Below are 12,435 nucleotides of genomic sequence, written 5' to 3'. Positions count from 1 at the left end.
GGATTAGTACATCCAAACAGAATGCAGAGTATTTAAATTTTAACTGGCTAAAATCAATACTATAAAATTGAGTCATTAAAAACAAATAACATGGCCTATAATTCAACATTACTTATTAGTGTTATCAATCTGGATTTAAAGCCTATTGCAGATTTTAGACAAAAAATGTTAGTTTTATTCCTGAGAGATACCTGTGGCAACATCAAATACTTGCAGATTCTAAGTCATATGAACAAAATGAGCTGTTAAAATAAATGGTAGTGTGCTTTCATATATGGGATGGTGCCACAGCAATCTAACAGGATTGTCATTCACCAGGCAAAATGTTAAGTAAACAGAGTTCATCTGAAGCAGAAAATTATTTAATGATTGCAGCACAAAACAGCCAGACAGGATTAAATCCTATCCAGTGCCAACTTTCCCTGGCCTTCTCCTTGGAGATCTGCACATTCCTTTTCAACTCTCTCCAATCTCTCTATTCAATCCACATTCATCACACAAGCAGAGCATTCCAGATCTCAACCACTTGAGGCATGAACAAGTTTTGCATGGCGCTGTTGCTTATTTTGCTAATTACCATAAGTCTACAACCTCTGCTTCTCAATCCATCCAATGGGAAGGGTTAGCAAACCTGTGACAATTCTAAAAACATCTATCGATAAAGTCTCTTCTCAACTTTTCCTTCTTCAGGGAAAAAAAAAAAAGAGCTTCAACTGTCCAACTTCCCAATCTCAACTCTCAGAAGCATTGTTAAACCATTTTTGTACTCAAACATTTGAACATTCTTCCTAAGAAAAATAAAAGTGCCCTGAACTGGATGCAATACTCAAGGCGAGGTATGATTCCATGTTTTATACAATATGGGCTAATTTGATTGACTTGATTTAATGTCACACATTGACTGAAAGTTATTGTTGTGTGTGCTAATTAAACAAAATTACAAAGTACATCAGGGATTAGAACACAATGCAAAATAATATTATAGCTACAGAGAAAGAATAACTAATATAGGAGATATCTATTCCCAGAGCTGGAGGATTTGAGTTTTAAGGGAGAGGCTAGGATTTTTTTTAACTGGAGCGTAGGACGTTGAGAGGTGACCTGCAAGTGGCTTACAAAAATCATGAGTGATATAGATAAGTCAATGGCAGGTTTAAGGTTTGGGGCGGGCAATTTCAAGATGATGGGAATATTAGAGGCCAGGAGAAAGACTTAAAAAAGGAATGAGGAGCAACTTTTTCCCCAGTGTGGTTCTTGTGTGGAATGAATTTCCAGAGGAAGTGGTGGGTATGGGTATGGTCACAACATTTAAAGGATATTTAAACACATGAATATGAACTGTTTGGTGGAATATGGACCAAGCACAGACAGGTGGGACTAGACTAGGTTGGGAAACTTGGTCAGCATGGACAAGTTAGACCAAAGGATCTGTATGACTATAACAGACAGCAGGGAAGCAGCTATTCTGACGATTAGGCCACAAATCAGCCATGATCTCATTCAATGGCAGAACAAGCTCAAGAGGGGAATGGCCTACTTAGTTTCTTTGATTTAGGAATGTAAGTGCTGCACCATGCATGTTTAAAAGGTGGCAGTTAGGCCATAGAACCCTTAGCAAGAGATTTGTGTACTGTCTTGCATAAAGGCAGGCATGCAAAAGAAAACTACATTTTTGTTCAAGGACATAACATACACAGATGGTTCAAAGAGTAGCAACAGCTACTTAGATGGAAAGCAACATGCTAATAGGCCAGAGTTTGCCGTTTTACTTCATTTGTCTTTGCCTGATAAAATTTCCAAACTTTTGTACAGCATGCTGATTTTAAATGAGGCAAAGCATTGTAGCACCCAATTCAACATATCTGGGACCTAGCCAAGCCTTAAATAAAGGAGATCAAAAGATTTGGAAGTGATTAATTCATGACTGAAGATGGAAATAAACATCTTAAAATATAGTGCATTTAATATTTAAACCAACTACAGGAAGTTTAAAAATGAGTCAAAAAAAAAAGCCATACCAAGAGAAAGACAAGTGGTTTAACTAACAGAGTTAGAGACGTACAGCACAGAATCAGACCCTTCGGTCCAACTCACCCACACCGACCAGATATCCTAACCTAATCTAGTCCTATTTGCCAGCACTTGACCCATATCCCTCCAAACCCTTCCCATTCATCTACCCATCCAGATGCCTTTTAAATGGTGTAGTTGTACCAGCCTCCATCACTTCCTCTGGCAGTTCATTCCACACACAGACCACCCTCAGAGAATTGCACCTTTAGGTCCCTTTTCTATCTATCCCCTCTCACCCTAAACCCTCTAGTTCGGAACTTCCCCATCCCAGGGAAAAAACCCTATCCACATGTTAAGTTCTTTTCCTGAAGTTTCACAGGATGCAATTCACACACATCAACTTCGACAAAGTTTATTAAAGCATGTCCAAACTAGGTGCCCTCTTTGACCCTTCTCGCAGGCATGTGAAGTGAGGCACTGAACAAAAAAGAAAACAAATCTCCTTTATACAGGTCAGTTGGCCATACTTACAGATACTCTGGCCACTCCCCCATAGTCACATGCCACTCAAACAACTCATTACACCCTCAGTCACATCCTAATAACGTAAATGTAATGCCCTAATCCTGGGGAATCATTATGCAGACGATTTCCTGACTCCGATTCCCCAAGACAATGCAGGTGCAACATACTTAAATTCAGGGAATGGCTTAGGAAAGCGTTTCTGAACAGAAGAGATTGAATGGTAGTTTAACTTGATAATAGGATAGTAACAAGTGACTGTCTAATCAGAGTGTGAGTGATTCACATCATCCCAACCCACTTCCAGAATGTGGAGCGCAGTTTAACTCTAATATTAGATCAACATTCAGACAGATATTGCAACTTAAAAACTCTTGACATTATGCATGCCCTTGCAAGTTGAGAAGATTTGTAGCTCAGGTTGAGGTTCTGGAGATGTAGGTTTGCTCACTGAGCTGGAAAGTTCCTTTCCAGATGTTTCGTCACCCTACCAGTTAACATCTTCAGTAGGCCTCCAGACAAAGCAATTAACAGTGCTTCTCCCAGAGGCTCATTGAAGATGTTACCTAGTAAGGTAATGAAACATCTGGAAATGAATCTTCCAGCTCAGCGAACAAACCTACATCCATTACACATGCCCCCATGAATTTATAAGTGTCCACAAGGTTATCTCTCAGCCTCTGACTCTCCAGGGAAACCAGCCCCAGCCTCTCCCTATAGCTCAAATCCTCCAACCTTAGCAACAGTCTTGTAATTCTTTTTCCCCCCCATCCGAATCCTTTGCAGGTATAACATCCTTCCAATAGGAAGGAGACCAGAAGTACATGTCCAGTTATAAGCAAAAGAATTAGATGCTACATTTGTTAGAACAGGAACTTTTCAGTGTCGAAGTGTCTGACAGGAAGATCGAAATGGATAAACTCCACATCCATTGCAAGTTTAGCTTATTTTCACTGTACAAGCACAGGAGCTTAACGTTGTTCAGAAGATTTGAATGGGGAACCAAGTGGTGCAAGATGTAGCTTAGGGATAGACAAATGAAACTGCGCTTTGAATTTAAACTTGACTGAAGGTGCTGTTTGATTTGCTCTTAAAAATAGAGATCGACAGAACTTCTCATTTAAGAGCAAATTCTGGCTAATTGTCTCTGATGAACAGAGGGCAGAAAGAAAGCTGAAAGAGAACAACTGCATTGCAGAAGCAGCAATACAGTATTTCACAACCCACTTGAAATTCCTTTCTCTAATCAGGGAATAATATGCTATTCTCATCCTTCCTTCTTCCCCCCCCCCCCCAAATCATGATCACCAGCAGACTCAGATTGCTAAGCAACAACTATTCACCAACATTGATCTGGTCAACATTGTACAGCTAAGCAGGAGGTATAGAAAACAAGTTTGGTTAACTATAAACCAGCCTCTTCACTTAAGCAGACCTTAGTGCCAGTGACTAAAAATTAAATCTCAGTCTTCCTTTCTCCCCATTCTTCTCATTGTCTATTTACTGGAATGCGTCCCTCCCCTTCATTAACCCAATTAATACATTTTTCACATGAACTTCCCTCAAGCAAAGTGGTTTGGCCTAAAGCCACATTGACTCACATCATAACATACCTCCTGCTCAAAACAAATTTCCCACAATGAAGTCTGTCACTCTTTGCTGGCTTTCACCTATTAAAACTTCTACACTTACATTTATAAAATGAAAACTGGATGTACAAAACTTACTATGTAGTCAATACACCCTCTTAAAGTGAACTCTTCTGGCAACTCAGCTTAGAAGGCATTTAGCACAGAAAACAGACCCTTCAGTCCAACCAGCCCATGCTGAACAATGCCAAACTAAACTAGTGACACTTGCCTACTCTTTCCTGTTCATGTACTTATCCAAAACATTAAAAATTATACCCATATCCATTACTTCCTCAGGAAGTTCATTTCACACACAAACCACCCGGTGTTAAATATTTGTCCCCATGTCTTTTTTAAAAATCTCTGCTCATTAACAATGTGCCCCCTTGTCTTGAAATGCCCCATCCTAGGGAAAGATAGGCATTAACCATCCGTACCCCTCTATTTTTATAGATACCTAGATTAGTTGTGCTCGTTGGATGCTGCCTCAACTGCTGTGCTCTTCCAGCACCACTAATGCAGTATGTGAAGCTATTTAGTTTACCCAGAACTTTGACTCAGAACAAAGTAGATTATAAGAGTGGAAGACCAATAAGCCCTAGCCCAATTATTCACACCCTCCCCCATCCCTACCCCGCCTCCTCCCACTCACTTTATTGTCCCTTTTACTTGGTTTTGAACGGTGTGCAACACCAATGGAGAACTGTCTGGTCAGGGTCAGATCGGCCGAAGCTTACAACAGAACCAAATTTAAACTCAACTACATCAGCCTCAGTTTCCAGTGCACCGATTCAATGGGCAGTGGCAGGAGCAGTCTACCAGAACGCAGCTGCAAAGAGGAGAGATTCCAGTCTCAGCATCAACCATCCCCTTTTTACCTGCTGTAAATCTGAAAAGAGTCCCAAGAACAGCATGTTCAAAAAAAAAAGCAGCTTACAATGAGAAGCCAAATGAAAGCACTACACTGTTTAAGTCTATCAATGGATGATGCAGTGCTGCAAGGTAGTTACTTCAGGACCTCAGATCCTAACAGGTTAGGTACTACTTTTTGCATTGGTTGCAATCCTAGAACTTGCAAATGCTTTCTTCCCCCAAACCCAGTATTTCAGCAGCTTTATTCAACATGTACCTGAGGAATACAAGTGAAAGTTATCTTGGATCCAACTCCTTGCTGTGCTAAGTTAGTCAATTGAACCTGTGCCTTTAGTTGCAAAGTAAGGAAACGTAGTGAATGTTTTTGACCTCTAAATCATAACCAACTGAACTTGTTGTTCGATTGTTTATTGCTGTATTGCCAGTAACCACAAGGACTGTGGTCATGAGCTTAGTTTTTTTTCCCCCAAGGTATTTCCAAATCAAGTCAGACTGAAAAAGTCTAGTTTATAAATAGAATTAGGGAGAAGGGTTTCTCAGGACTTCAAGCATTTAAGAGGCAATATCAGTGTCACTTTCAAATTGAGCAGGCTTTACAGATGAAGGCTAGTCTCAAACTAAAAGGCATAACCTCAGGATAAGGTGCTGCCCATGTCAAACTAATAAGATTCTTTCATTCACAGAAAGAATAATATTCTTTAAAACATTTTATCCCAGAGGACTATGACTGCTCAGATAATAATTACATTCAAAACTAAGACCAATCAATTTTTGGGCATAACAGAGTTAAAGGAGTCTTGGAGTACAGCAGTAATGTGAAGTTCTCTTGAAATTCAGTTCTCATTTTATTCAATGATGGCACAGAATCAAAGTTATGAAGTAAACATGCTGATTTTGTTTTTAAACATCCAATTAATGCTGCTTTACTTAATTTGCTTTTCAGCTAAAGGAACCTTATTTGAGCTCCAGCTGAAGTGAGGAGAAACTTGCCAATGTAGCAATACTTGCCTGACCTTCCACCTCTCCCCACCCTTCGTGGGAAGAGAAGGAAAGCCTCACCTCTGATGTGGTGCTCAGCTAAGGACTGATCAAAAATCCAAATGGTTGCTCAGGCTACACTTGTTTGAACACAGCAAGAGGATTTGGTGACAAAGTTAGCATTTGTTACACCTTGGATTCAATAGCAACGCAACTCCCAAATCAATTTCAGCTCACACGTACTTAACCCAGACAGTCCAAGGCAAACAAAGAAATTGCTGAAAAAGCTCAGCAGGTCTGGCATCATCTGTGGAGAGAAATCAGTCAATATTGAGTCTAGTGACTCTTCCTTGGAACTGACAGTCCGAAATACTAAAAGGTCAGCACCTACAAGGCACTGAAGTGGATATGAAATACTATTGATGTAGTTTAGGGGTTACTATTAAAAGTTCTTCACTCTACCACTTTCTAATCATACATAGGACTAGGTTCCAAAATTATGTTACTGCTTTTATGCCAATCCTTATACCAGCTAGAAACCCACTGAAAAGCAACAGCTTATTCGGTTATTGAAACTTCTTCACTGTCCTGTTGACTTTAACTACTTTGTTTGTATAGCTGGTGGAACCAGTAATGTTTTCCTGGGAACATTTCTCTCTTCAAGCCCCCTGACAAAATCTGAACCAATGAAATGAGTTTGGCCAGCAGAAAGCAAGAACTGCTGGAAAACAGCAGCAACTGCACCCCCCCCCCCCCACCATCTCACACCACCACCCTCCCCATCCCACCCACCTCCATGTCATGTTACATCCACCTAACCTATCAGAATATGCCATTTTAGAAAGCCAATTAACCAGCTTCAACTTCAAGAGAGAAGGAATAAAAGAAAAAAATGTAACAAACATAGGTCTGTTCTAAAACAAGGAAAGTGAAATGAATTGCAAGTTAAAAGAGGAAAAGCTGTTTTACTTAAATCAAATTGTTACTGTACTAATCCATGTTTTTATAGCTCCTTAATTGCTACTTCAAAATTACAGCATACAAACCAAAAAGCAATTCCTCAAGGGAAACTAGACATTTCCCTGGAAGAGTCAGTAATCTAAAGGTTGATGCTCTTTCTGATCAAAGTTCAAAAGCAAGTTCCAAAACCTTACCTAATATATTGCTACACAGCCAACAGTTTACAAAGCCCTAAAATCCTGTATGATTTAGTTACCACCTGGTTAATTTAGCATCAAGGTTAACTGACAGGAAGATAGTTTCAATAAATAAACAAACCATATACTTTGAACTGCCTAGAACACCCACATATTAAAATTATACACTGAGGTGCTGTCATTTGCAAAACATCAATGATTCCTTCCAGCAATTCTTCATTGAAGCCATAGTCCAACTGCTTAGGTTGCCAATACAACAGTGAGGAAGACTTAGTTATAATTGTGCAGTCTCCAACATATTAGAAAAGGCAGTCTGAAGGCAGCACAGTGGTTAGCACTGCTGCCTCACTGCAGCAGGGACCCGGTTCAATTCCAGCCTCGGGCAACTGACGCACATTCTCCTCATGGTTGCGTGGCTTTCCTCTAGGTGGTCCTGTTTCCTCCCACATTGCAAAGACGTGCAAGTTAGGTGATTTAGTGAAGCTAAATTGGCCATAGTGTTCAGGGATGTGTAGGTTAGGCGCACTAGTCATAGATAAATATAGGATAATAGGGTTTGGGGAAATGGGTCTGGATGGGTTACTCTTCGGAGGATTTGAGGACTTGTTGGGCCAAAGAATCCATGTGGAAACAGGCCCTAGGGAAAAAAGATATTGCCAGCAAGCTAAGAAACTGAAATAAAACTTGAGATCCACTAGGTGTAAAGCTGATTCTGTGCCACCCATGCACGATGTCTGTTCATTCCATTCACTACAACAGTCGGGGAGTGTGGTGCTGGAAAAGCACACAGTGAGTGAGGTAGCGTCTGAGGAGAACAGTTGCTGTTTCTGGCATCAGCCCTACATTCGGAATAAGGCTGATGCCTGAAACGTCAACTCTGCTGCTCCTTAGATGCTGCGTCACCGGCTGTGCTTTTCAAGCACCACACTCCAAGACTCTGATCTCCAGCATCTGCAGTCCTTGTTTTCTCTTAACTCACTATAAGTGAACACCTTGATAATCAGAAATGCATCTTGGAAGAATCTACATATATCTAGTAGATTTAAAGTTGATGCATTTGCTTAACACTAAAATACAAACATAATCTGGCTTCCAAGTTGTCACACTGGGAGCAAGGTACTCCACTCTTCTCCACCCCAAGATAAGTGAGTTAGTGAGAAAGAATATTGTGTAACACACCAATTCTATAGCTTGTGATGTATGACAAGTTTAGAATCATTGAAATATGGACAATCAGCACAGCTGCCAGCTATGACAACCAAAATGGATACCCAAGGAGGATTTCACTAAACAGCAACACAAATCACAAGTTTAGACGAATTATTCAATGCCACTAACTTAGCTGTTTTACTACTGTAATTTTTCAAAACGGTTAGGATGCAAGTTATTGGCACAGGTATAACCATGTCGTTTTAAGTTAGATTAGATTCCCTACAGTGTGGAAACAGGTCCTTCAGCCCAACAAGTCCACACAAACCCTCCGAAGAATAACCCATCCAGACTCATTTCCCTCTGACTAATGCACCTAACACTATGGGCAATTTAGTATGGCCAATTCACCTAGCCTGCGTATCTTTGGATTGTGGAAGGAAACCAGAGCACCTGGAAGAAACCCATACAGACAGGGAGAATATGGAAACTTCAGACAGACGTAGAGGATGAAATCAAACCTGGGTTCCTGGTGCTGTGAGGCAACAGTGCTAACCACTGAGCCATGACACCCCATGTATAAACAAAGCTTCCCAAGAGGTTGGCATAGATGTGATGTGCAAACTACCACATTTCACCAAGATAGATTTCATCTGCTAAGAATGGGGGGCACGGGGAGGGGAGAGAGGAGAAGAAGGAGGGGAAAGAGAAAATAAAATCATCTAGCTTCTGAATTCCAACTCAGTCAAGTTAAAACTTGGGTATCTGTTGTGGTTCTGTTTGCCGAGCTGGGAATGTGTGTTGCAGACGTTTCGTCCCCTGTCTAGGTGACATCCTCAGTGCTTGGGAGCCTCCTGTGAAGTGCTTCTGTGATCTTTCCTCTGACATTTGTAGGCACATTGACCTGGACCCAATATACCGTCCACTGCAGCAGACAGCTGGAACTGACAACCGGAAGCAGCAGATTCAAACCACTACAAATGCCAGAGGAAAGATCACAGAAGCGCTTCACAGGAGGCTCCCAAGCACTGAGGATGTCACCTAGACAGGAGACGAAACGTCTGCAAGACAAATTCCCATCTCGGCGAACAGAACCACAACAGTGAGCACCCAAACTGCAAATCTTCTCACAAACTTTCAACTTGGGTATCTGCTGAGACTAGAATGCTGGGTCTTGATTTATTGACTAGGACCACAGTCAGTACTTGCATGATCTATCATCCCCTCAGTATCTTGAGTACAGAGACATGAAGCACCAAGTCTCCTTTTGCGAGATCTCCAGTCACATTTCATTCATTGGATAATGGGGGCAAAATGAAAACGGATTATTTTCCCTTACCCCTGTATCAGTGCTCAGGCAGCGTCAATGTTGACATGGCCCAACTTTACGCCTTAAGTGGCGCAAATGAGAGACTCAACCTCCTTCGACATTAAGCATGAGCTTCCCACAATAAAGCACTTTCGCTAATACTTTCTGGCAAACCTACATTATAAATGGCCACCGCTTAACAGCTGCAGAAACGGTACATATCGGATGCCACAAGCCAAAAGTTGAACATAGAGAAAGGAGGCATTGAAAGCAGAACATAGAAAGCGATGTCGGAACTTTTTAAAGAGAACTCAATGCTCGAGCTACAGACGTGTTTCACATGTCAATAATAGACCATTCTCAGGATGCTTGCAAGCAACCGGACAACAGATGTCCAACAACGCTGCGAGAAAAACCTTAAAAGATGCAATAATTCGTTGACATGGAGAACGTGGCAGAAAAAACAAGGCAAAAGGAGAGAGGGATTAAAGAGGGATTCTGGGCTGCTCCAGAGTGAAGGCAAATCCAATGTATTAATATTGCGATGAAAGAGAAAATTGATTATGAGAAGCAGCAGGCCACCGAAGAAGGGGTTTACTTTAGTGCCTTATATTAAGAGAGGTTTCTTTTTAAACTAAGGGCAAGCGGTTGGACAGGAGGCCGAAGGGGAAAGGGCTGAAAAGGAGAATCCAGAGGGAGGCGGAACCACCGAGCGGCGGGGGGCGGAAAAAAAGAGAGCATGGACGGACCGGCCGGTGAGACAGGGGGCAATGAGGTGGAGGTTTACCCCCCCTCACCCCCAAACCCGGGCAATAACAAAAAAAACACCACCCTCACACAGACACTCACCTCCTCCTCACACTCGTTCTTGAAGCAGAGACACGCCGCCCGCTTCTTGTAGCCCTCGCCATCGTACGTGCGCGTCTGGTTGTGCTTAATCTTCATCATCTGGCTCGGGCGGGTGACCGCCGCCGACAATCCCGAGGGACAGGGACAGAAGGAGGGAGGGAGGGAGAGGCAGGCGCCAGGCCACTGTAACCCGCACCGACCCCAGAGATGGGGGTGGGGGCGGTGGGAAGAAAGAGCCCAGCTCCGAGGATACCGCCGATTATATTCCTCAACAGAGGCAAATACGGGCGCTCTCCATCCAGCCGCGGCCACTCGCTCTCTCCCGCTGCCCGCCTGCCTCAGTGACTCCGCCGGCTTCTCCTATTTAAATGGAGCCGCACTCAGCCCGCACGCTGCCGCCATCTTGTTCGCCGGCCGCCCAGACACAGTGCGCACGCGCGGCCACCGCCTCCTGGGAAATTGCGTTCCTCCCCCACACTCCCCTCCCTCACACTCCCCTCCCCCACACTCCCCCACCCCCACACTCCCCTCCCCCTCCCCCACACTCCCCTCCCTCACACTCCCCTCCCCTCCCCGACACTCCCCTCCCTCACACTCCCCTCCCCTCCCCCACACTCCCCCACCCCCACACTCCCCTCCCCCTCCCCCACACTCCCCTCCCTCACACTCCCCTCCCCTCCCCCACACTCCCCCACCCCCACACTCCCCTCCCCCACACTCCCCCACCCCCACACTCCCCTCCCCTCCCCCACCCTCACACTCCCCTCCCCCACACACCCCACCCTCACACTCCCCTCCCCCTCCCCCACACTCCCCTCCCCCACACACCCCCACCCCCACACTCCCCTCCCCCACACACCCCACCCTCACACTCCCCTCCCCTCCCCGACACTCCCCTCCCTCACACTCCCCTCCCCTCCCCCACACTCCCCCACCCCCACACTCCCCTCCCCCTCCCCCACACTCCCCTCCCTCACACTCCCCTCCCCTCCCCCACACTCCCCCACCCCCACACTCCCCTCCCCCACACTCCCCCACCCCCACACTCCCCTCCCCTCCCCCACCCTCACACTCCCCTCCCCCACACACCCCACCCTCACACTCCCCTCCCCCTCCCCCACACTCCCCTCCCCCACACACCCCCACCCCCACACTCCCCTCCCCCACACACCCCACCCTCACACTCCCCTCCCCCTCCCCCACACTCCCCTCCCTCACACTCCCCTCCCCTCCCCCACACTCCCCCACCCCCACACTCCCCTCCCCTCCCCCACCCCCACACTCCCCCACCCCCACACTCCCCTCCCCTCCCCCACCCCCACCCCCACACTCTCCTCCCTCACACTCCCCCACCCCCTCCCCCACACTCCCCTCCCCCACACTCCCCTCCCCACACTCACCCACCCCAACACTCCCCACTCCCCTCCCCTCCCCCACACTCCCCACCCCCACACTCCCCTCCCCTCCCCTCCCCCACACACCCCACCCCCACACTCCCCTCCCCTCCCCCACACTCCCCACCCCCACACTCCCCTCCCCTCCCCCACACTCCCCACACTCCCCTCCCCTCCCCTCCCCAAACTCCCCTCCCCCACACTCCCCACACTCCCCTCCCCCACACTCCCCTCCCCTCCCACACACTCCACACCCCAACACTCCCCTCCCCTCCCCCCCCACACTCCCCTCCCCCACACCCACTCTCCCCATCCCCACAATCCCCACCCCCATGCTCCCCATCCCCACTCCCACACTTCTCTCCCCCACTCTCCCCACCCCCACACTTCCCTCCCCCACCCCCACACTCCCCTCCCACAAACTCCCCTCCCCCACACTCCCACCTCCTCCCACAAACTCCCCTCCCCCTCTCCACCCCCACACGCCCCTCCCCCACAACCCCTCCCCCACACTCCCCACCCCCACATTCCCCTCCCCATCCCCACACTCCCCTCCCCCT

At 46.0% G+C, this 12,435-nt stretch overlaps 1 protein-coding gene across 1 annotated transcript in view; it reads right to left on the bottom strand.

The window, feature by feature from the left end:
• Positions 1-10,895, bottom strand: part of LOC140466756 (diphosphoinositol polyphosphate phosphohydrolase 3-beta-like) — a 74,830-nt gene extending 63,935 nt beyond the window's left edge. Inside the window, exon 1 of the mRNA XM_072562346.1 lies at positions 10,482-10,895. Within this exon, the coding sequence (XP_072418447.1) occupies positions 10,482-10,580 (99 nt within the window). The 5' untranslated portion in view covers positions 10,581-10,895. The remainder of the gene's footprint in view (positions 1-10,481) is intronic.
• Positions 10,896-12,435: the final 1,540 nt, after the last annotated feature.

Source organism: Chiloscyllium punctatum, chromosome 44 (genome assembly GCF_047496795.1).
Source record: "Chiloscyllium punctatum isolate Juve2018m chromosome 44, sChiPun1.3, whole genome shotgun sequence".
Taxonomy (NCBI): Eukaryota; Metazoa; Chordata; class Chondrichthyes; order Orectolobiformes; family Hemiscylliidae; genus Chiloscyllium; species Chiloscyllium punctatum.
This window is presented reverse-complemented; position numbering and strand designations above follow the sequence as displayed.